General features: G+C 39.6%; 3 protein-coding genes across 3 annotated transcripts; 2 read left to right on the top strand and 1 right to left on the bottom strand.

Moving 5' to 3' along the window:
• The first annotated feature begins 2,541 nt into the window (after positions 1-2,541).
• LOC122616549 lies at positions 2,542-4,260 on the top strand. The gene has a single exon (XM_043792040.1). It carries the CDS (start codon positions 2,542-2,544, stop codon positions 4,258-4,260), a length of 1,719 nt encoding a protein of 572 aa, XP_043647975.1.
• A 363-nt stretch (positions 4,261-4,623) lies between these two features.
• On the top strand, positions 4,624-6,339 carry LOC122616546. The gene has a single exon (XM_043792035.1). The coding sequence runs from the start codon at positions 4,624-4,626 to the stop codon at positions 6,337-6,339; it is 1,716 nt and encodes a 571-aa protein (XP_043647970.1).
• Positions 6,340-19,415: 13,076 nt separating this feature from the next.
• Positions 19,416-21,431, bottom strand: LOC122616958 (E3 ubiquitin-protein ligase ariadne-1). The gene is made up of 2 exons (XM_043792554.1): positions 21,306-21,431; positions 19,416-21,243 (listed from the first exon to the last, which is right to left on the bottom strand). The coding sequence occupies exon 2, from the start codon at positions 21,164-21,166 to the stop codon at positions 19,631-19,633; it is 1,536 nt and encodes a 511-aa protein (XP_043648489.1). The 5' UTR covers positions 21,167-21,243; positions 21,306-21,431; the 3' UTR covers positions 19,416-19,630.
• Positions 21,432-26,052: the final 4,621 nt, after the last annotated feature.

The following is a 26,052-nucleotide window of genomic DNA, read 5'->3' as shown; positions in this document are numbered from 1 at the left end:
GCACAAAACAAAACGTACAAAAAGAAAAAATAGCGTACAAAAAGAGAAGGTTAAGGTGAAGAAATATGTGGCATATTTAGTTCAATAATTTTGCATTTCCGCCGGCAATTGGAATTTATCCCACAAATCGGAACCCAGCTACAATATTTCCAAGCCACCCACACAGAAACGCCTTGGGCCCGCCCACAGAACCGCCTTCCTATAGCTTTGTATCTGGAATCTAGTATCTATAACCTTGCGCCGATTTCTCAAACAAACAAGCACACTAGTGCACACACACACACATAGAGAGAACATTGCCCAGCAATTTGGTTTGCAATATTTGCGGTACAAAAATTATAAATTAAGTACTAATTACATGGACAACTACAACAACCATAAACAGCAAACGAGAAATCTTGGGAAAATCAAACGATTTGCCGCTTATAATGCTCGCTACGGCCACGCCCACCAAATGCTCAATGTGTGGGCGTTGCACTAATGAACACAAAAATGGAGAAAAAATGGAAATATCGAAAGATTTGTGTAGCAAATGGGAAAAAAGTGAAGCACAGTAGAGCTCGCCATATGAAAACGATTTCATTGACAAATGCATATAGTAATTAAATGCAATATAGATATCACCTTAAGTATTTCATTGTTGAATTCTAATTATTTGTTATTGAGATGTAAAAATGTTAAGCAGCTAACTGTTAAAATGGCTTTTGATTTATTTGTCTCAGTAGTAAACATAAAATCTAAAGTGCTGCTTATGTAAAAATATAATAGTTTGAGACCCTAAGAGCTTGTAATTTATGTAATTTTTTACCATTTGTAGTTTAGAAATAAATTAGAAATAAATTAATTTAACTTATAGCCGTTTTTAAGTTGGTATATTTACCAGGCATTGAATCCATTGAAAGATAGGTTTCTTTACTGTATTGCAATGCATGGATGCCACATTTGATTGGTCGTTGTTGCCGTTTCGTTGTCGCTGTCTTGAATGGGTGATAAATTATTTCCCGCCATTTACATAAATGCTTTGAATGCATTAATTAAAGTCCAAATGCCCTGACTCCCTCGTGCTCCATCCAACCCAAGTGCCACCCCTCGATGACGCCCCCTCCCAGAATTTCAGAGACTGCAGTTGTCGATCTAATCAATTGTATTTTATTACTGGGCCGGGCCCATAGAGAAGCCATTAAACCATTATACCATTGCGATTAGCGAGTCGGCCTTATATGTGCGAGTATCTGTTCTGTATCTTTTGTTTGGCGTATCTGCATCTGGGGGATTCAGATATATTGTATATGCACAAGTATGTTGGCCATTTTAAGTGGCTGCCGCCTAATTGTTCATAAAAGTCAACAGTCAATAGCTCTTTATGTTTGCGCTTGAAATTTATATTTATTTATTGTTATTTCTGTTTGCCAGTTTGGCGTTTATGCAGCTTCATAATATTTTTTTTTGATTTTTGCAAGGCATTTTTAGCCATTTGGATTGTGCTTTTCGCATTCTGCAGTAGCCATTGGAAATGAGTTTTGCCTCTTTGAATTCCAAGGTCTGCCATTCCTTACAATTAGCAACTGAATTTATGAGCGATTTCAATTTCAATGCGGTTCGTTTGTTGCTTTTGCCTGCTTGCCTGGCTGATCACTTTTATACGCTAACGAGTTTCTGGCCAAAAGCCACTGCAGCAGCGAACTTAAGAATAACAATGACAACCGTCTTAAATAACAAAGCCATAAACACTGACAGCATTTGAAACTAATCAGAGCGGCGTGTCAGTCAACACTTAATAATTTTAACGCATAAATGCAATATTTGTGTACTTAACAAGTATTTCAATTAGGTTTAATACTTTTTTAATGTGGCTTTGATTACAATATACAACTGCTGCACATTATTAATAAAAGTATTTAAATTCTCACTTCTCCATAAAGGCAGACGGGGATCATCTTGCCCCTTAGTAAAACTACATTTATCACCGTTTAAATTGAATGGGAATCACTCACTGGCACATACCATCTGGCTGACATAATTCACTTAGATCACCGCCCAGTTTAGCGCCCATTTATGCAATCATGTAATTTTATTAACAATATCTATGACATTTAGCAATTGTTTGGTCACGTTAGAACTGCCGAAGCCAGACCGCAAACAATTACGTTTACGTGGTCGTGGTCAAAGGGGCAATTTGGTAGATGCTGCGATAAGCAGTACACTGGAAGAAACAGTGTCACACAGCACTAATTAAGTCATACAATTTAATTTCAAGTAGCTTTAATGTAAGTCATCAATTAAATGAAAGGCAAACATAATCAGTTATATGTATTCGCTTTTTGTTCCATTCCGAGCAGGTACTGATATTTTTTCAGTGCACTCACCCGCGCACGACTTGCTCTTGGACTTCGACTCCAACATCGCCTCTGACTTCCACTTCAACTTTAACTTATTGACAATGCAATGTAATTGTTTCCGATTAAGATCTTGACCAGGCCTTAAAACCGCCAAGTCTTTGTACCGCGGCATTCAGTGTCCTTTTTCGGGCAGGACGGCATCATGTCTCGCTGGCTGATTTTCTTATATATTATCCTGTTCTGTGGAAGATCCAAAAGCTGGTCCGCCAGAGAAGTAATACATCAGCTTAATCATGATCAGCGACTACAGCTTAATATTTACTTGGATTGCAATCATGTGGAACTACAAATCGGTCAGGAAGTGCCCAATTTATTAGTGAATAGTATTGAGGAGCAAAAGAAACTATTGGGTAGATTCAGCTCACACTCTTTGATCATTGCGTGCTTTAAGAATTCCACAAGAAATCGAACTCTAAATGAAGTAAAGGAACTGCTCTGGGGACTTCAGTACTTACCCATGTTATTTGTCGTGGAATCCAATATGGAAACTTATTTTCAACAAGCTCTAAGCCATGGTTTTATTCATGTGCTGGCTTTGAATTTAGGCAATGGATCGCTTTACACCTATAAGCCATATCCGAAAGTCAAAGTTCATAAAATTGAAGATATGAAAGAATTCTATAAATTGACAAAACTGAGAAACCTACAAGGACAAGTCGTTCGCACCTCTGTGGAAACGATGACACCTCGATGTTTTCGATATAGGAATCGTAATGGTGAATTGGTATACGCTGGTTATATGTACAGAATGGTTAAAGAGTTCATCGAAAAATACAATGGCACAGAGGAGCATGTGTTTGATGATGTGGACACCATACCTTATAAGGAGGGCTTAAAAGCACTGATAAACGGCGAAATTGATATGATGCCCAGGATAATACATGACTTGGAATGGTGCTATTTCTACCGTAGTCATATTTTATACAACATTAAGACCTATATCATGGTGCCGTGGGCCGAACCCTTGCCAAAAAGTCTGTACTTTATAAAGCCATTTCGCAGCACAGTTTGGCTTACAATCATGGTGAGCTTTGTCTACGCCTCCATCGTCATCTGGTGGATAAGATGTAGACAGCTGGGCAATTCTTCTTTATCGCGCTCTTTTATGGACGTCTTGGAGCTCTTCTTTCTGCTTCCGGTGAACAAAATATGGCACTTTAATATGGGAACACAGCAGGTTATTAGTTTCATTGTCCTCTTCGTAGTTGGATTTATGCTGACCAATCTCTATACCGCTCAGTTATCAAGTTACTTAACTACGGGCTTGTTTGAAAGTCAAATCAACACCTTTGATGATCTATTCCGTGAAAAGCGAAGACTGCTGGTGGAAAGCTTTGACGCTGAAGTACTACGCAACATGACCAAATCAAAAATTATACAAAAAGAGTTTCGAAGCATTATATTAGTAACCTCAATAGAGGAGGTCTTCAAGCATCGCAAGAGCCTAAATACTAGTTATGCCTATGAGGCCTATGAGGATCGCATTGCATTCGAACTATCCCAGCAAAGGTATCTGCGAGTGCCCATTTTCAAGACATTAAACGAGGTGTACGACCAAAGACCTGTATTTGTGGCACTTCGACATGGATTACCGTATGTGGAGTTATTTAACAATTACCTAAGACGAATCTACGAATCGGGTATTTGGATTAAGCTGCAGGAAGACACTTTCCTTGAAGGAATTGCTAGTGGTGAGATTAGTTTTCGTACATCCCAATCTCGCGAAATCAAAATATTCGACAAGGAATTTTATTTCTTTGCCTATATCTTACTGGGAATGGGCTGGTGTGTGAGCACTATCGCATTTCTCTTGGAAAGATGGAGATTTAAATATTCCGTCTCAAATGTTTTACAAAAATAATAAGACATAATATATAATATTAATTTTATTCAGAATCTATTATCGTAGAAATGAATGTACTAATGCAATCCAAAGTGAATATAATGAATAAGCGCTGCTTACATACAGTATAAAACGCATCTTTTACTCCACCTAAAGGGAGGCCACAAATATTCAGAGTAATAAATAAAATATTGTATAATGCCTTAATGCACATAAGCATCATGACTTGTATTTTTTTCACTCGTTCGTTTTACGTATTCAAATTGGAATTTCCACAATGGATTAAAGAAAATACTGTAATCAAATAATGGAACAATTTGGGGGGTAGTCAAACATGGCCTATAAAAGAACGTTGAAGTACAGGATTTCAGAGGCATTGCAATGGAGTTACTTTACCTGAATACGCTTCAAAGCCTTTCACTAGTTGAAGGAAATCGCTTGGGTCGAATAGTTATAGAACTTAATAACATTTACCAAACGGAACTCAACGTGTTTTTAGAGTTCGGCAATGGTGCAGACATTTTGGAGGCAGTCCAAAGGACTTCTGTACCCACTCTCTGGATTAGAAATCCTGAAAATCAGAAGGTTCTGAAAGGAAACTTCTGTAGTTCCAGCCTTACCATTTTGTATCTGGAAGATGAGCACCTGGATCGTGGTCTTCACTATCTTGCAAACTGGTTGTGGGAATACAATCACCTCCAAGTGCTAATATTTTTTAACGGAGGATCTTATGACAAACTTATAAAAATATTCCGTCGATGTTTCAATGAAGGTTTAGTGAATATACTTGTAATGCTGTTGGACTCGGAAGGACTCTACACCTTTATGCCATATCAAGATTTGACCATTTTAAGCTTAAAAAGTGTTAAGGAGTTCTATGATCATTCCCGTAACAAAATGGACTTGAATGGATATAACATCACCAACGGCCTTATAATGGCAGGAGCTCCTCGTTGCTTCTCTTTCAGAGATCGTCAAAATCGATTAAATCTATCTGGATATATGCTTCGAATGATTGTGGATTTTACAAACCATTTCAATGGATCCCTTCGCTTGGTAAATGTGGTAACTGTAAATGATGGTCTTGAACTTTTAGCAAATCGCACAATAGACTTTTTCCCATTCCTAATCAGACCGCTGGAAAGCTTTTCAATGACCAATATCCTTTATCTGGAAAATGCTGGTCTAATAGTGCCCACATCACGACCCTTACCGAATTGGGTTTATTTAATCAGGCCGTATGCATTGGACACCTGGATAACCTGGCTAATAATGCTAGTTTACTGCTCCTTTGCTTTAAGGATTTTCTCAAGAGGACAAATCAGCCTAAGCGATGCGTTCTTAAAAGTTCTGCGATTGGTTATGTTTCTCTCGGGTAGCAGAGACATGGGAACTCGACCAACAACTCGTCGCCTATTCTTCTTTCTCATATTAACAACTTCCGGATTTATATTAACCAATCTTTATTTGGCACAACTATCGAGTAATAAAGCCGCAGGGCTTCATGAAAAACAAATAAATTCTTGGGATGATTTCGACAAATTCGATGGCAATTGGCCCTTGATAGATGTTGATATTACAACTATGGAAAAACTTATCCCTGATCGTACGAAATTGCTAAAAAAAATTGTCACTACTTCAGAGGCAAACGTTGATTTTTATCGAAGAAATCTAAACACAAGTTATATTCATTTCGGATATTTTGATCGCCTTGAGTTTGCGCTTTATCAGCAGAAATTCCTAAGACTGCCCATTTTTCGGAAATTTCCCCATATCCTCTACCAGCAACCTCTTCAGATTTCCGCTGCATTTGGACGTCCCTACTTGCAGTTGTTTAATAGGTTTGTTAGAAAAATATTTGAAAGTGGCATTTATCTGAAAATGAAGGACGATGCCTATCGAAATGGAATTCAAAGTGGTTTGCTAAATTTTGCATTTCGTGATCGGCATTTGGAAGTGAAATCAAATGATGTCGAATATTATTACCTTATTGCTGGATTGTGGTTTGGTGGTTTGACTTTGGCTACAGTTTGTTTCCTTGCTGAATTGCTTATAGGATCTGCTAAAATTAAAGTAACTATATATCGTGTAAAATAAAATTCATAACTGATAATCAAATACAATGTAATATTGGAATTTTTTAAAATTAACTGAAAGTACCAATAAAGTAAAACACCACTCTTTAAATTAAAATGCAAATTGCTTTTGTAGGTGTTTTAATGTTCCTATAGTTATGTTCGTCTTAATGTGGTAAGCTTAATTTCTGGTGCCACATGTGGCTGCTCAGCGGGTCTTTAAAATAAACTTAGCTCACAACCGTTTTCCACTCATAACTCTCCGCCCAAAAACTGTAATTACAACGAAAATACGCGAAAATATTTTGCCGGCAAGGTGACGCCTCCCTTGCGGCCTCATTTGCATGCCCGCTGGCTGCACTTGTCGCGGCTCAAAATCCACTGCTCAAATGGCCAAATGGCAAACTGGCAACCTGCAACTGGCAATTGGCAACTGGCAGGCGGCCAAAGTTGCAACTGCCTCCGAAGGTGTCTTCGATTATTGCCAAACATTAATTATTTGCGCGCGATTTGGCGCCCGCCTCCTATTTTTTTGTGAAAGGCCTGGGCTAGTAGTTCAAATGTTTATTTTTCTGCTCTCCCTGGTGTGCCTTTGATTGCTGACTACACGTGGAGAAGTTTATGCTTATTAATAATTATCAGATAATTTTACTAGTTTGGGATAAGATCAAGTAGATTAAGATGAACACAAAATAATAATTTTCTTTGAATTAAACTCATATCCTTTAATAGTTAACTGTATTTAATAGTCAAGTGCTTTTTTTAAGGTAAATGAATACATTGTTGGAATAATTTTATATTAAACAAATATTTATACACCAAATTCCACAAAATTATGTTTTTGTGTGTAAGATCCTCAGACACAGGCAGCAATTTTTGCGCAACGAATGTGAGACGAGGGACGGTCGGTCAGGTCGATTCACCGTCGTCCATCCAGCTTGGCTTATTTATTTTTGGCCAAAATTGCACATTTTCCCATGCTGCTGTTGCCGGTTGTTGTTGCTTTTGCTGTTGCTGTTGTTTCTAGCCGATGTTGCCAGTTGTTGCCTGGCGTTGTTGTTGCCATTGTTGTTGTCGCGTCTAATCAAGGAGCGGAGTTTGGAGTCGATGCCTTGGTCGCCCCATTGCCATTTAGCCCGAAGCGGCTGCCTCAGCCAAAACGATGAATATTGATTTAATTGAAAGTCATTGAAGCACACGTACTTCATAGACACGAGTTTTCGTGCTACCCAGTATAAGGGTATGATAGGATTGGGAAGAAGGCTGAATACCATTAAGTTCCGAAAAGAGATACATTATATTCTGTGTTTATTTATATAGTAATTAGTATAGCTCTTAGAATATTAATCAACAGTCTAAAAGGTGCATGCAACTTTTGTAAGAATCCTAAACACCGAAGTATTTTTTAAAGAATGTAATTTCATAAAATATTTTGATAAAAAAATAACTTAGATAAGACTCGCTATGTTTACCCCAAGTTTATAGAGGTATCTCGCACTTCGATTCCTTTTCGAATTAAAACCTTTGCGGCTTTCCATTTGGTGTGGCAGCAAACCGACCGCCGATCGCAGCTTGTGCCCTCCCACATGCCAACATCTTCGCACAAATACACTCAAATGGTGGAAAACCGACGCCCCGGCAAAAAGTTTTCGCTGCATTTGCTGTTGTAGCTGGCACATTGACACAGTTTTCCACGGCAGATGTGCCCAAGCCCTGCTCCCCCTCCTCGCACCCGCCCACGAACGTGCCCCTAGATTTTCCCTGCGGCGATTCTGTCTCCCCATATTGGAATTTTGTCGACTTGTTTTTCTTTTTCTTTCCACTTCGGCGTCGTCGTCGTTGGCGATGCTGCCAAATGTCAAAAGGTTAATACGTGAATTAACAGCAAATTTCTTTGACTTGTGTGTGACTGCAAGCTGCTAGTTGTTGCTGCTGATACACGGAAAGTAAATTGTATAAATATATAACAATATAAATATAACAAATAACTAAGAAGAGCTGAACTGAGAAGAGCTGAACTGAGAAGAGCTATCTAAGAAGAGCTCACTAGTAAATTTAATTTATCTGAAACTATGACGATTTTTAAAGTTATTCAAACGGAAAGATGTACATATATTAACTAAATGTAATATTCTTACCTTATGTGATTCTTTTTACACATTTTCACAAATTTCTTCCAGTGTAGTTGCTGTTACTAGTCGCTGTTCTTCATGCAGCTGCTGCGGCTGGCGCTTTCCTTGGAATGCGGGCGTTGCTATGTTTGTTTATTTTCTTTTAGGCGGCTCCGCTTTTCTCGTGGGTTCCCCTAATGCATTTGGGACACCAGCATGTGGTCGGTATGGGTGATTTTCGTGTGCTGGCTTTACAACATATTACATTAAAATGCTTCTTTTTGTTGTTCATTCTTCTTAAGCTCTCGCCTTCGATGCCAATAAATCAATGGGAGTTTCGGTCGGGCGAATTCCGATCATTTTCCCAGGGTTAACTTAAGTTGTGGGATTACCCAAGAAAATCTAAAGCATTTTCTAAAGTTGCTCGCATGAGTTGGGAAATGTTTTTAAAGAGGAATGCTTTTGTACAATTTTCTTAGAAAAAGAGCCCTTGAAGAGAAAAAGTATATTAAACCCCAAGGATTTCTTTTTTAAATTCCTAACGTTTCTTCTTTTAAGAATTTGAACAAATCACTTGAAACCAAAAAGCTTGAAGCATTTAAACTCCCTTGAATGTTTATTATCCTACCACCAAAGCTCAACTGGTATAACTGTTATCCTTGCCGTTAGCAGAGACAGCAACCTTCACTCTAAAGGACATTTTCTGTCAGTTCACCACGCGCCCTCCAGATGGCGCCAACTTGTCATTCCCCTGCCGAATGCATTTCAATTAGATACATTTTTCAATTACTTACAAAAATTCCATTTGGCACGCTCGATTGCCTTATTTCCCCCAGATGCCATGCATAACCCACATAGATGGCGATTAAGCGGACAGAGAGAAAGAGATATGCAAACCGAACCAAAGCGAACCGAACCGCAACCGAAATAGAGTCGTATGTCTATGCAAATTATTTGCGCAGTGGCAAGTGCATAATTTTTATTATTATTATTTCTCAGGCACTGTGGTATCTATGGCGCTACGCTAAAAGTGCCAATCTAGAGTAGATCAAAAAGCGCAAAGCCTACAGAGCAACGAGTGCCGGCCCACTTGGCGACTGCCCACTTGGGTTTTTTTTATTTTTTTTTTATTTTTTTACCAGCTCAATTCAATTCATTTACCGAGCTGTGGCAGCGATTAAATCGCTCAGGCCATACTATGTATATCTATATTATTTGCGCACACATACATATATGTATATTTATTTTTATTTCATTTTTAATGGAGCCAAGCGCATAATCTGCTGACAATTTATTGGCATTTTCATGTGAATTATGCTATTTCAATAAAAACACATTTTTCTTTTATTGCCACACAATTTGGAAGAGTGCGCCAGCGACTTTATCTTATATCTAGTGTGAAAAGTGGTTCAATCGCGATAGTTACAGACAGCAATATTTTTTTTCTTACATTTTAATTGATTCTTAATGGAAAAATTCCCTTATCTCGATGGCAAATTTATGAAATGTTAATTACAAAATACACGATCAACGTAATTTGAGTCCAAGTATTTTGGCTAGTTTTTTTATTTGATTGTTGTGAAAACTGTCAATGAGTTTTAAAAGTTCCATATGATTTGATATTATTGGCTCGATAAATGAAAATAATCGCAGCAGAGTTGCAATTTAAGAGATCGGAGATCGTAAACAGAAACCAATTTCAAGTGTGGGCATTGCCTTGAGTTATTACCCAGTTTGCATAGCCTTAGGCATGATCAATTGATTTGAAGTAATTGACTTAGTTGTTCAGAATCCAGTATAGAAACATTTCCTCATCGTTAAAGGATATAAAAGTAGAACTATTTCAAACTATTTTTAAGCCCGCTTTATTGGATATTTAAATAGGAACCTCCTTCAAGGTTGGATATGTAATTATACACCATCTTATGTTGACTGGGTAATAAAGTTTATATAGCCTGCAAAGGCATACAAAAACGGTGTCTTGTGTATTTTTATAATTCTTTTCTTAAACTCAATTCTGTTGAGTTTTTATTTGAACATCATAAGATGCAATACTTAAAGCCTCCCTCTAGGGTAAAGGCATATTTTATGATCACTCAATTATCAAGAACTTTCTCGCTTGCCACATTTCCTAGACTTTTAATTGCTATGGCTTTTTAAATTTGACCTCATATTACCACTTAACGATCAATAAAGTTCGCAACCATCGTTAATTTCTCAAGCATTGTATTAATCTTGAGGATAGTACTCGATCAGTTTTATAGCGCTCCAGGCTTGAACTGATTTCCATCACGATCTTTTCTATTTAACGATCCATCCATTTGATTTTATAAGTTTCCATATCGTGCTGGCATCTGGCTTTCATTACAGCTCTCCCTCTACCGACCGACCGACCACTTGACTAAAATTTAATATCATAATTCGAATTTACAACATTTTAATGCACTTTGCTCATCCCATTTCATGTCTATTGCATTTTTTTTTTGTTTTGTTGAGAGCTGTCCCATATGGGCGACCATTTAAATTCCCATCTGTATTCCTCTTGGCCGTTTGCCGCTGGTGTCCGTGCATATCTGCCGCTGCTTTGACGCCATTGTTGCATGCAACGCGTCGGCGGCAGTCGGCAAAATGAAATTTCATATTTTCCTATTGCACTACAAACGCAAAAAAAAACCAAACATTTTTTTACATATTTGTACACTTGAAAAAGAATTTTTCACGCCTCAGTTTCTTCTTAAGAAAAACCTTCTTAAACTTAACCAAAACTTAAATGATTGACAATAGCTAGCATAGTACTTTCAAAATAACTATTTTTCATTGCCAAAAATGTAAGTATTATTCAAAAAGATATATGTTTTTTGTAGTGATCAATTGTCTGCAGGAATGAGACTTCATTTAATGTACTAACCAGTGTAAGCCCAGTCCACATATTTATCCGCCCAACTTCCCCGAAGGCGTAGACAGCCGCATTTAGCAATTGCAGACCAAACTGAGCCATGGCCAAAAGCAAATGTCGTCGCTGTTGCCGCATCATCCTTTTTGGTAGTATGCCTGTGCCTGTGCCTGCGCCTGATCCTGAAGGGAAAAAAATCCTTTTTGTCTGCGCCACGTCGCCTTTCATTTCGCGCGGCGCGTTAATATTCAAATGCATGTAAAAATGCACGAGTCCTTTGGGTCTGAGAATTTTTGCTAAAAAATGCTGCCTTCGGTGGGGGTGCAGCAGCAGAAAGCAGCAGGCCCACATACGGGGAAAAATAAGAAAACGAGTAAGATTGTTTGCCATAAGAAATTATGATACGTTTAATTACCAAGTGGGGCACGTGACTGGCGAACCAGTGAGATGATGGCCCATTCCTTTGGCACTTACCTCGTTCATTAACAGCTGTCAGCACATTTGGCTTTCGGATTCCCCAAGCGCCTTTCACAATTTGCACCTTTTTAATTAACGTGATTGCAGTTGGCACCTCACCTTCCTTCTATTTTTTGTGTTCCTTGTATGCAAACGCGTTGATCTATGTTCTACGTGCTGAATGCATCTCTCGGCACCTGACTGCCACACCCCAAAAAGTGTACACCTCCCGTGGGGTTTTCGTCACTCATCGCCATCGTCATCATCATCGCCGTCTCAAGTGTGCACTTGCAAGTGACGAAAAAAAAAGGAAAACAGTGAGGCGAAATTCTAAAAAAAAAAATAAAAAAAATAGCTGTATAAATTCAAACAACGAGAAAAGAAATCACCTAAACTTGGAAGGCGTCTGGCTTTGTCTTTCTTCATAACTCCATAAAGCGAAAGTTCTGTTTGTCGTTTCGGTTTTCGGAGTTTTCCAGCTCAATGATGTCACACAATGTCACGTGCTCTTCTGATTTTCTAGCTTTGGCGACAGGTTCATGTGAGCCATGGAAATTTCCACGTTCTCACCGGGATACTCAGCATTTATGCACTTCACCGCGCACTCAGTGGGTGGTGTTTTTTTTTATGTCTGGGCGGTGGGTGGAGGTCATTCGGTGGGCGGGAGTGACAAAAGAACTTCCCCGGGATTGGTTGAGCTTTAAGGAAATGCCAAATTATGAATGGCACAGGAAGCTGATATGGGGAATTAAAAGCAGCGTACTTTTAGGGGGATCCCATTTTTAATAAGCCCATTAATGTGATTGGAATCATCCTTATGACTTTTAAAGTAAAGATATTAATAATTCACATTAATACACTTGCTTAAGTATATTGTTTAATGAAAAATAGCATAATAACCGCTTAAATTTTCCATTCACATATTTAACGTTTTATAAATTCTTACAAGACATATTATTACATCTTTAAGGCACACTTCTTGTCAAACTGCCTTATCAAGCCCTACATCCTCTGTCAAAATAAATTGTGTTTTCGTTCCCGAACTTTTGGGCAATATTTCGTGTGAACCCTTGGGTGAACCCTTTCACACTTTCGGCACAACTTTAACGATGATCGGCAGGCGATGTCCGGGTACAGTCTCTTCTTGCTTTTTACTTTATTTTATATTTTTCGGTGACTCGCGTGGGGCTAGCACTCAAAACAATTTATAATTTCAACGCCTTCAGATAACAAATAGCCCCAGTGGTGTGCACGATTCGACAATTAATCAAATGCCGCGGCGCGTCGCGTCGCGTCGTTGCTCGTGTTACTTTTTCGGCATAATTACGTTAAAATGTGGCACGGAAAATAGTTGCAGGCCCAGCTTAGAGCCGATGTCTTACCGCGGCTCACCGACACCGAGATAGACAGTTAAAAATGACAGCAGGCCAACAAACGAACCGAAGCCAAATGACAAAACCCGCCGTCACAAACAAAAAAATGGTCCAAAAAATATATATAAAAAAAAAAAGAAAAATAGTACACAACACCAAAGAGTCAAAATGCAGCCGAATAAAAAAAAGAAAGAAAACATGGCCAGATGATCGATTAGGCCAATGCAGTCGCTCAGTCTCTCAGCTTTTTTAGTCTTTTTTTTTTTACGATTTTTAAGCCTCCGTCGAGTCATGCAAAACAATTGCGGCCACAAATATTGTAGCTGCACACCGAATATTGGCCATGACTATTTCCCATTTCTAATGCCAATTCGATTCCATTTGTATTTCCTAGGTTTGGCATAATTTGGCAATTGAATTGATTTGGCCAAGCCCTCTGGCAAAATTTGGTTACGCTCACGTTCGCGGCGGCGGCTGCAGGAAATCCAGACAAGGAAAAACTGTAACTGAAACTGAAACCTATACCTACCGAAACCAAAATCCAAACCCAAACCCAAAGCGATACCGAATCCCAAACTCCCAATCGAAAAGTTTTTGGGTTCGGGAAAAAAAGGGTTTGGCTGTGATATTTCATGTTCGCCGCCAACGCCAAAGTTCTGGGTATTGATTGATCGAATCTGGGGGCGAACTGCGCTTTTCGGCTTGGAAACGCATTAAAGCCATATTTTAAAACCATAACCCTCAAAGCTTAATTCTTATTAATTTTATTGCCAATTCTTAAAAAGTAAAGAACAAAAACAGCAAGGAACAAAATTTTCATGCAATCAGCAATATTATCCTTGTGTACTTCTCTCTTATGCCAACGTTTCACATTTGCCGCCCTGATAGCCATCGATTGATAGAAATTTCGTCAAACAAAAAATAAATCGAAAAATTGGATAAATCTTAGGCCTTCGGAGCATAACTTAAAGCAGCGAAAACATTGAATTGTTCCGCGGCATGGTTGAGCAGTTGAGCTTGGTGGTATTTTTTTTTGTTCAGCCTCCTGTGTTCCGTATTCCATGTGCAATTTTTGCATACTTCAGCAAACGCGTCATATTTTCGAGTGGTTTCGCTAACATGCAAAGGACACTTGAGAGCCCAGGCACACAAGTGGATCCTTAAAGAGCATTTCTTCAGCTCCTGCCAACGTGGATGCCTTTATCCGGGCAAGGGGCTCGAGAGTATAGCTACATTCTGAATGGGCCTGATGAGAAAACCAGGGTTTGGGTTTGGTTGTGCAACGATGATGAGGACGGCTCTGAATGCTGAAACAGCGAATTATATTGGACGGGGGCAGTATGCAAAAAAAAATTGTGCCCAACATCGGCTACACTTTTAAAGCGTTTATCGGCTCATCAGGCTTTAAATTCAGCCATTTGGCAAGCGGCAACAACTGAAAAAACAATGGATTTTATGGCAATCTCAGTGGCTGAATAAACAACAAATATGCAATATGCAGATGCAGATGGTTCCCAATGGAACTGCACACACAATGCTTGTTGCCATTTCCGTTTCCTGTTTAACCAGCACACACTCACACATGCCTGCACACACGCACACACACGCACACATTGGCACTCCGAATTGGACAGCAACATATCCTGTGCATAATGCGAATATCATTTACCGTGTCAATCACAGTGCACACATCCAGGCCACGGCCATTCAACCAGTCAACCAGTCACTCGGCCCGCAATTCAAAAAAAAAACAAAATACAAAAAAAAAAAATTTGCAACCGCAGGAAGCCCGGGGATAAAGCCAATATCCCGAGTGGATTTCGCAGATCCTAGGCCCCAGTCGAGTGTAAAATGTTGGCGGTCATTTTAATATGAAATAATTAATTTCTGCGTAAATATTTATAGCAGCAAAAATGTGCCGCATAATTGATATGTTTGCCCAAACGGCTCACACAGCGAAATAAATCTAAACAATAGCTGCAGGACAATGCATTTTCAATGAGTTGAGGAGGAACTTTATGTAATTTATAAAATGAGTAGCTTAATGATAGCAAAACAGTGAAACACCCTATTTCACTAACATATATTGTTTTTCATTAAAATTAAATAAAATTAAATCTTTAAAAGCCTTTTCTTAAATCCCAGAGAAATTAAATGCAAGTTTATCTTCATGTAATATTTAAGTACATACAAACTATTTAGGCATATAATTTTCTCCAGTGTACCAACACGATCCAGGAGAGTGATATATCCAGGACGAGACCAGCAAGCCCCATATCTGTTTGATTTGTCCAATTGTCCATTGTTATTGGCAGTCATCATTGGAGCCGTTGCAATTCAATCATTACGAAATGAAATAAGCATAATGAAATGCAATATAAATGCATTAAATGCATCTGCTGTCGAGCCAAATCAATTTCATTCCAGCAAATTTTCCATGCGAAATTATTGAAATTATTCCTGCCCATATTGTATGTACATACATATTATATGTATATGTACATATATACGTATATATGTATGTAATAAGGGAAGGGAATGGAGAGCCTTGTGTTTTTCGGCGCAACTCGCCGTTTGGGGAATTGCGGTCATTTTTCGCAATTAAAAGCTTTACACATTTTGCAATCAATATATGAAATAATTAAATAAAATGTCGCTTAATTAAATTGGCACGACCTTTTCCGATGGCGCTTTTTGCCGAGGAATGATGATGATGATTCAAGTGATAAGCAGAAAAAACAGAAGCCACGGCAGCTGAAGCCCCAGGAATGCGTTTAATTTGTATGATGAGTTAAGTTAAAGTTACACTACATGAAGGGGTATATTAAATTAAGTATCATGTTTAAAGAGGTAAATTCATAATATTTGAAATATGTAAATATATGCTTTGCTTATTTGTAAGAAATAATATTTTCAAAATAGCGAGAGATTATGGAATACACTTAGTTATAATCTTAACTTTAAAGGACGACGTATATTTATATTGTATAATACAATATATTATATTATTTCAAATTGACTATTAATACAGTATTAAATAGAGTATTTCTTAGTTCGATAACTCACAATTTCACAAAATTCCCGCTTATTTACGCATCTGAGTTCCAATTCTCGCGCATCACAGAAATGTGACAGTTAGTTAGTGTCGAAAAGACCAACGTCTGCCCCTCACAAGTTGGCCAATTAAATTCAATTGAAGTTTTCTGTCTTTTTGTTTCTGTGGACCGCTGCTGGTGCTTACTGTTTATTTGTTTACTCTTTAACGCCTGCGCGCGTGCCTCAATTTAGTGGAAGTCCGAAGAGTGAGCATTTTCAATGCATTTTGCCGCCTCCTTTTGGATGGGCGATAGGCAAATGAGTGTGCTAATAAAGACGGGGGGCTTTTTCTCGCCGTGCACGAGCTGTGTGCCGCCTGTCAGCATATCAACGCAATTTGTGCACTCGCCAATAGACGAGGCCGAGAAGCCAAGACGGCGGCAAATTATGGCCAACGATGCTCGGCGACTGTGCAAAGTGCCTCATAAATTCACGTCGCTGATGAAGTGATAGTGCAAGGAGTACAAGCTAGTCCAAAAAAAAAAGTGGCTAAGAAGTCGCCGGGGCAGCCTTAGATTCAGATCCAACTATAGTAAAAGTTACACCGGTAAAAACACCAGTTTATTTAAATTCCTACTCAAAACAAAGTCGTATCTTCCAGTTATTATAAATATATAGATAAAAGCGTTTATTAAATATTTCTAAAATCAAAGTAAAATCTTGAAAATAAGTTAAATTTGTAAAATCACCAATGTAATATAATTTTGTTTTCTGTGTGTGCTGCAGATTGTTTATTGCAAAGCTATGACTTTGCCGCAAAATCTGTACAAAAAAAGATACAATGCAACCACAATGTTGCTCAATGGTCCAACTAATGTGCCGCAGATAGGAAATAAAAGGGGAAGCCATTAGAAAGTGCAAAAACAAATTGGCTGCAATCATGAATTACATAAAGCGTCTTTCACCAGGGACAGGTGCTTCTTACATAAAAAGAAAAGCTGATGAATGGAAGTTTTTTAATAGAAGCCAAAGTATATTACTATTTTAGTTAACCATTAAAATAAATAGTACTAAGTGAGCCAATAGAAGATACCATTTAAACTGGGCAAAAAACGCCATTATTGTTCTAAAACAAAGGTCATTCCATTCAGCGCATACTTCCTCTTTCAGTTGATTGATTTATCCCGTCCATTGACACAGTTTCTTTGGTAATCTCAGTTGGCTTACAACACTTTCTGGCCCTGGTCCATTGTCATCCCGGCTGGCTATTAGCCGACCTTCGACGGAGGCCAAGGACAATGGCACAGGACGAAGGCGCGTAATTGAAAGTACGCGACCACGTTGTAAAGCAGTTGTAAGGACATCAAGTGTCTGCCGCTCGAAGTAGAGAGAGCGGAAAAAAAACTGAAGGAGAATTTGCCATAATAAAAATAGCTAACGCCCTGGTCGCGATTCAAGATTCAGTGAGATGCCATAAGCACAAAGGCAAACTGTAGATAAAAATTCAATAAGCCAGGCCAAGAGCCAAGGAGCAGGACATGCCAACCGACCGACCAACCGAGACCGTTAAGCCCGAAGAAGGGGCAGAGTGTCTGCGGTTGGGATTTTGTGGCCAATAAATAAAATTAATACGAACGCACTTGAGCACAACTTGACCAGGGAGCAGGTCTCCAACGGAAGGACTACAGTGATTTTTTTTCTGATTTTCCTTCTTTTTTTTTGTGCTTTATTCCCCATCGTCATCTTTTCTTCATTCTCGGCTGTGTGTGTTTTGTTTGTTGACTTGTTGAATGAGCCGAAGTCCAAGGGCCAGGAACAACTGGCCAACTGTTGACTACCACTTGCAGCCTTATGGCCAAGCCGATATGCTAGGTAAATAGAGATGAGGCCCACAGCTTAAAGTTGGGCCGAGACGAGAAAGAAGCAAAGTGTAAGTTGATAAGGCAAATTCAAGTAATTGAAAGCGGTCTGAATTCAATTTTTAAAGTGCTTGATAGCCGTTTTGGAAAGGTATACAGACAAGCTTAGTATGATTAAGCTTACAATAATTAAATATTAATTTCATGCATATTCATTATATATATTCAATAATCAACAACTTCCGTTTAGCTACCAGGAATTTAATCGTATAAATTCTCATTTCTTCTATGTTCAGCCAGTCAACAACTTTCACCTCGTTCTGAAATATTTACTGCCCATTGCAGACCGTAATTGTGAGTGCCGAAATTCTCGAGGCGTTCCCACAATGCATTCATAAATTAGTCAATTCCAGGGTGCAACCTTGTGGCATCCGCAATGGTGCAGCAATTCGAATGCTGACACGTTGATGACCCCGCAATTGAACTGCCATAAGAAATCACTCTGCGAGCGAGAGAGGATTGTGTGATGGTAGGGGGAAGTTGGTGGGTGGATTTTGGAGGTTGCATGGGGGTTAGCACTGCACCGCCCACTTTCAACACTTGCCACAACAATGGTGCGCAAATATTTACCAGCCGAAGTCGAAGCTGGAAAAAGGCAAAGGCATCGGATCAGCAGCTTGAGTCTCAGCCTCAATTTGAAATCCAATAAAATTTAATTGGAAACTTCATCACGGGTGCGAAAATTCACACTCCAAGCCAAGGCAGGCACGACTCGGCTGCCGTTTGCCGTAAATCTATTGGCCAAGGCTTTTCCAGTTCCCAGTTCCTAACCCCCCACAAAAACCCCCCAACACTTCAATACATATATCCACACGTTTCGTTTTGCACCTGGCGGCGTTTCTCTTGGGGAAGCATCGCGATAAGGAAATATTTTTCATACGGTTCATACGGTCGATCGGTCGGTCGGTCGGTGGGGTGTGCATTTCGTTCCATTCCGTTATTGGCCATGGCAATATATGGCTTATTTATGATTTTCCTCTTGCCATGCCATATCTCTCTGGTCCATTGTCGACATTAATCGCTTTGCTCCGCTGAAAAGTATAACATGAAATTGGGATTGATTTATGTTATAATTACAAAAGCCAGACGCATATTAGGGGGCCGCGAAGGAGAGCAAACAGTGGGGCTGGCGATATAAGTAGATTGGATCTACACTTCGCAGGAAATGGCACAAAAGTCTCAGTAGCTTGATTAAAGCAAATAATCCTTCCAAATTCTAAACTACTTTAGTTTATGAGAGGAGCTTATAGAAGACTGCATTGCTACATTCTAACAGCGTGACATTTTAATACAAAATATAACCAATATAGTTGTTGGTGTTATATTTGGTATATATTTTTCTCTTTCTGTATCAAAACTGTAAAATTTTGAAAAATCTTTGTCGAGTGAACTGAAATCAATTCAACCCGAGCAGTGGAAACCGAAAGACATTTTGTGTGTGTTTCTTATAAAGTCTTCAGTATAAATTTCCATTTTTGTTGTGTTGCATGTGTCTCGACCATAGGTGTCTTGTGGATTATACGAGTTATGTGGTAGTCTCCTCTTTGAATTCCCACCAGTCATTTTCGTAACCCTCCCTCACGTGGCAAAGAAGGACATGTCGTCGTTTTTGGCAATAGTGCGATAAGTCCAGGACCTTTTGTTTAACTTCGTAGATATTCTTCACAGTGATCTCTCGCTCCAGGCACTCGGAGAGCTTCTCGGTGGCCATTTCCATGTCCTTTTGATTATCCTCGAATATGATCTTCTGATTGTTGTTCATCAGATAGAAGGCGAACACATAGCTGTACATCAGAGTGGTGCGACATTGGCATAGGACATCGACGGAATCGCGCAGAAACTGTACCTCAATCCAGCTCATCTCCTCCTGCATGTCATCCATTTTGGCCTGAATATTGGAGTACAATTTATTTTCCAGTTTCAAGCTCTGCATGTGGTTGCTATAGCGATTGTAATAGTGCAGATATCGGGCCATCGAGGAGCGATATTTCTGCTGTGCCAATCTGGCCTGTTTGGCCTCCTCCTCGTCGAAGCGATTGCAGCTGTACCAGGACGAGCCGTGCGGCTCCCAGGATCCCAGGCACACCCAGCAGAAATCATAGCGGCAGGATGGATTCTTGCATACCATGTGATTGCAACCACCATCCTTCTCGATGGTCACATTGCACTTGGGGCACTCCTTCGTGTTCTGCGCAATCCAATTCGAAGTCTCCGAGTCCTCAAGGCATTTTTTCACCCACGTCTTCAGCGAACTGCAGCTGGCGGGTTCATGCCAATTTTCGCCACAAGCAAAGCAAAACTCATGGCCACATTTGCACTGGACTGCTCGTGGTTCGGCGCAAACGGCCTTGACGGCATGGCTGCAATTGGGGGCGGGGCACCATCTCATCAGCATGTTGCACTCCACAAAGGTGTTGGTGATGAGCTGCTGATAGCGCTCCACAACCTCCGGATCATCGGCTAGCTTCAGGAAGGACACATAATCCACCAGGATCTCGCAGTTGGTCGCTGGACATTTGATGGTATTGGCCAAGCCCTCGCTGCAAGTCTTATTGGCCAAATATTGTTTCCAGCAGGCGGCACAAAAGCTGTGACCACAACCCAAACCCTTGAGCTCATCGCATGAACAAAAGCAGATGCCACAGAGCTGCGGCAAGGAACAGGATGTGGACGCCGCAGACTCGAGTTCACGCTTCTTCTCAAAAGGATTCAGGACATGGGCACGCTGGAAGAAATCCTGCGGATTGCTCTCGAAATAATTTTCGAACAAGCTCTCTTTGTCCCATTTGAAGTGATTTAGAATAATACGCGTGACTTGCGGTGGCAAATTCAGGACATTATTCACCTCATCAATGATGTTACGCTGATGCTGGACAATCTGCTCCACCGAAAGGACCTTGTACACAAAGTCATCCGTTTCGGGACTATTGGCGTTTTCCGGCAATAGGATTTCCGTGCAGGTATCCTCGCTGCCGCTGTCATTTTCGCAACTCAAATGTGTGAGTAGCGACCGATGCGAGTCACCGTGGTCCTCATCCGAGAATTCCGATTCGGAATTCATACTACCAGCATGTGGTTGGGAGTGTTTTTGGAATTTATAACACCGAATCTAAAACATTTGATGTTTTTTTGATGGGCCTGATGGGATAAAGACTCTTGAAAACGGTAACAAAATGACAGCAACACAACGTTTTACAGACCACGAATCGTATTGGAGGATATTGAACACTCTCGATGTAATGAAATATATTTTTTGCTTCTTTTTCTTCTTTTTTCTACTGAAGACTGAACCTACTTAGTTGATACTTGTCAAGTCAATTTCCTTTTGCGAAACGCCACTCACACAAAAACAAAATCACAAAATAAATTGCACGATATGGCAACATTTTAGGATAGTCATCGTTTTCCATTGAACTTATCTGAGAAGTTTCGACCATAACCATAATCTTTTTAGTCTTAAGACCAATCGCTTTTATTTCGTTTCCATAAACTGCGTTTCCACCTAAAATATGGTTGCAATGGTTGGAAAAATAGAAACACACATTTATAGTGTTCTATCTATAGAAAATATATAGAAAGTTATTTAAAAACATATTAAACAATGTTTAATAATTTGAAAATACTTGTTCATATACCAAACATTTAATGCTGAGTTTTGAGTGAATTTTAGTTGCTAAGCGGCTTTAGGAATCGAGCATTTTTAGTTCTGAGTTGAGAGACCATCCAAATGCATTTGGCCTGCGCTTTTAACGCGGTTTCGCATGCACACTAAAAGCTTTTCGGGATATATGTTTTTTCATAACCCTTTCGTGGCATAAAACAGAACAAAGCAATGTCTCAAGTGGCAAGGGTAAGGCACGTAAATAAAAATGAGGAATAAAATCCAGGAAAAAACCACATGCACACACATGTACGATATGCGAAATGAAAGTGAAGTGAGCGCAGGATAATGGCAACCAGAACGGGACGGAAAGCCAAAATGAGAGAGAGAGAGGGATATGGAGTAAGGGTAATGAGTGTGCATAATGCAGATGCAGATGCAGGATCCCGGTCCAGGATCCCAGGAGCAGCCCAATCCAGCCCATCTCCAGCACTCATTGAACAAACGGGCTCAATCTGCCATGCCAAGATGCACTTGGGTAGGAGTACACTGGGATTAAATTAGGGGGTAAAATGAATTTTTGAAAATTAACCCTCTTTGATAGTAACAATTTAAAATGATTTAAAATAATAGAATATTTTATAAATACTTTTTATTTGATATTCCGATACTTGTCTTTAAAGAAATATATATTTTAAAAAGAAATTGCTATTAAATCAAAGACCATGCTATACATCAAATATCTTTTGTGCAATTGCTTAAATTTAAGTATTTTTTTGACTGTTGAATTGGGTTTACGTGAGTATATGCATTTATAGAGGAGAAACACATATCGTGGTCATGCCTTTATTTCTGTCTCTCCCTTCCTTTTTTGTGTAGTATTTTTTATTTAAAACAAAGCCGCACAACAACCCGCCAAAAACGGTAGCCCGTTTCAGAATGCAAAAAAAAAGTAAAGTAAAGCGAAAAGAGCTGGCAAAAATCATTACAAATAGAAATGCAAAGTCGCCAAAGCAGCAAAGGCAGCCACAAAATCCCTTTCATCAGTTCGTGTGGTTGGAGATCCACATTCTCGCCCCTTTTTTTTTGTATATTCATCCAGCATCTTTTCAAGTCACAGCCAAATTACAAGAAATCCTTTCGTGCGCGTGAATGCTTTGGTGGAAAATGCGGAAAAGGAAATAATTTGACCATTTGCTGGTGCACAAGAAGCAGGGATAACAAAAAAGGAGCGCACGAAGGCGGTTGCCAGCAAGTGGGCGTGGCCAGTGTCATATGTGCAAAATTTCAAGAATTTTCTCCTCCTGCCACTGCCACCATGCAAATGCAATTGCAATCGCAGATGCGCCACTTGTTGGCCACGACGCTTTATCATTGCCAATCGCGACCAGAGAGAGGCCGAAAGAAATGGCCAACTGCAATGATGGTGATGGTCAACAGCGATGGCCCTGTGACGTGACCACGCCAAAAGAGCCGAAAAGAGCAAGAACCACAAGCCTGCCCGATGATGATGATGCCAAATAGCTGATAGGCAAAGCCAACAATCCCGGCCAACTGACATTTTTCTGCGCCTACTTAAAGTTTTGCACGACGAAAAATAGTGAACTTCAATACATTTTTACCATTTAACAGGGAAAAATATTTGATTATTGTACTACAATTGAAATAGTAATAGAAAATATATATTAAATATATTATGCATACAAGTGCACTAGTAAAACTAAACAGGTTTAGTAAAATCTAATGAAAAACTGATTTGGTTTTATGTTCATTTCAAACTCCTTAATTTTGCACCGTGCACTTAATGTTCCTGCAACTATTTGCTGCGAAATATTCTTGGGAAAAATTTCTCCAGCGCGCCAAACGGTTTCTCTGGCCAAAAGGATGTTCGCTTGGAAATTCATGTAAATTAGCCAGGTAATTACAAGCTTTATATCAGCGGCAAACGGATGTATGCTGATCGCGGCGATAAATGCGTTCGCCCGCTTCTCGCATTATAATTACTCTCTTGTCTGGTATTGTGTGTAGAGTCGATTTGAAAAGCAAAAATTAGCTGGAAATCAACGAGCATGAAGCGCCGACACTGTGGAAGAAAATCAACGCTCGGAACTAATTTGATTTTGATGCGACGGGGGCCCCCAAAAGAGAAATGATATATGACGAGCGTATGTGTACAAACATATAGGAAAGAATGCTAGCATTTTTTTGGATTTCTGGTATAAAGTCGGGCTCTCGATTCATAATCAAGTTGCGGTGAGGCATGAGTTATTACATTAACGGTTGGCATGGACAGCTGAATTTATGTTTTCTCTGCGCCATTGATTGACCTTGAGTAGCGGTTTAACAGTAGCTGCCCGGCGTTGAATTCGTATATAATTAAAATCAAAATTAATTTCAAGTTTCGAGTGTGTCAGAGATTTATGTGTATTTTGTTTTGGTCTACAGTCTAGACTTTTAAATTCGCTTTAAGTGCGATCCGGGTGATCATTCATCAAGTGGGTTGGTTAAAAAAATGGGTTACGGGAACAGCACATTCATCACCGAATCTTGCTGAAGATGAATCAGTCACATTTGCATCTTTAACTTAAAATATTTTTTTATATTTTAATAACTTCCCTAACTCTTTATTTTATGTGCATAACTTGCCTTTGGAAACTGTCACTGCACAGACAGCTCTTTTAACTCTTCATCAAAGCAAAAGCATGGCCAAAAATTTGCTTTGAAAACGATTGTATTCTGCTGCAACCCTAGGGCATATCCTTATCATAATCCCACCCTCACAAATTTTCGCAAATACTTCCAATCAAAAAGGGTCTGCGAAAAAGAACCACAAACAAAAAAAATGTAGCCTTGTGACAGAAAGTTTGGGTGCGAAGAAAAGTGAAAGTGCGCCCCCCCTTTTACACATTCAACCCCCGAAAAGTGAAAGAAATCGGCAGAGGAAAAACTTTTTTCCACCACATGTGTGTGGACTCGTATGTGCTGCTGTCTCTTTTCATCGTTTGGCGGCTTTTCGCCTTTGAAATTGAAGCATTTCCGCCATCTTTTCTGGGTGGTTTGGTATTTTTTAGCCAACGAAGAAAGTGCGTTAAGAAGGAAAACTACGCCACTTCAAAGTGGCAGTTTAGTTAGTAAGTTTGCCCCCAAGAAGGCAAATCACTGGGCTCAGACTTCAAAGCGGGTTTTGCATTTCGTCCGCCAATATTCTCGCGCTTTTGCGGCTTCTTTTCGTTGGTTTTGTTGGAAAACAAAAAAAAAACCTCATCCACTTTGTGACATAGAGAACGTTGCCTTTGCTTTTGAAAAACTTTTTTTTTTTTGAGGGCCAGCAGTATATGCAGGCAGGTATATGTATGATTCAGATAAAGGACTCTCTGGGCAGTGAAAGTCCTGCTGCGGAATTTCGCGTGTTCAGTTGACATTTAGTGGAGTTGACGGGTTCACACTCGTCTAAGTGGGGGGCGGTACTGGATTTTATATAGCATTCTAATGGGTACTCAGGGGTGGATTGGTTGTAATTACAGCTGATTACTCAGGGTAGTATTTGGGCCATTACGGTTTACTTAAAACAAATTGAAATTTGTGGTTAGCAAACCAAAATAGAGTTTAATATTTGGTTCCCAACTTGTGTAAATTATCACAGCGCTGTTATTTAAAACCTGTTTTCTAAAACCATTTATTTAATTTATATTTGTTATACTTGTATATGGACACTTTTTGTCTGGTCACAACTATCTCTTCACAATCCTGCCATACCTCATATTATGCTTAGATTATCTGGTTGGCCTTTAATTGTTTGATTCGCTCCTATCGGATTTTCTTTGTTTTTTCTCCGCATTTTTTTGTGGTTGCTTGGACCGCGACTGTCTGGCACGTCTTGGTAATATCTTGGTGTTTTTGTGTGACTGTGTTTTCTAATGCATGTCACGTGACAAAATTGTATAATTTCCAAAACGGGCAGCGGGCCGCACGTCGCCCATTGCCATTGTGACATTTCCGGTTAATTTGGCGCCAGCTCAGCCGGGTTCCAGTCTCGTTCGTACCCCAATACCCATACCCATACCGATACCCATACTCATTCCCAATGCTGCCTTTTGGCCCTCCTTCATTTGAGAAGCCAAAGGGGACTGCCACATTTTTTGACACTTGGCCAAGCAAAAAATCACAGCGCAGGAAACATTTCCTTTCCCTTTTCTGGCCAAATCGCAATTACCTTTCCCTCTGGTTAACGTTTAACGTTAAACTCCGTTGCGCTCGGTAACGTAATCGTAACTTACTTTTCCTTTCATTTTGTGGCCGCCGGCGGACGGGACGACGGACAATGCAAAGATCAATGCCAGTCGCAG

This window comes from Drosophila teissieri, chromosome 3L (genome assembly GCF_016746235.2).
Source record: "Drosophila teissieri strain GT53w chromosome 3L, Prin_Dtei_1.1, whole genome shotgun sequence".
Lineage (NCBI taxonomy): Eukaryota > Metazoa > Arthropoda > Insecta > Diptera > Drosophilidae > Drosophila > Drosophila teissieri.
Note: the sequence above shows the minus strand (reverse complement) of the source record. Positions and strands in the feature narration are given on the sequence as shown.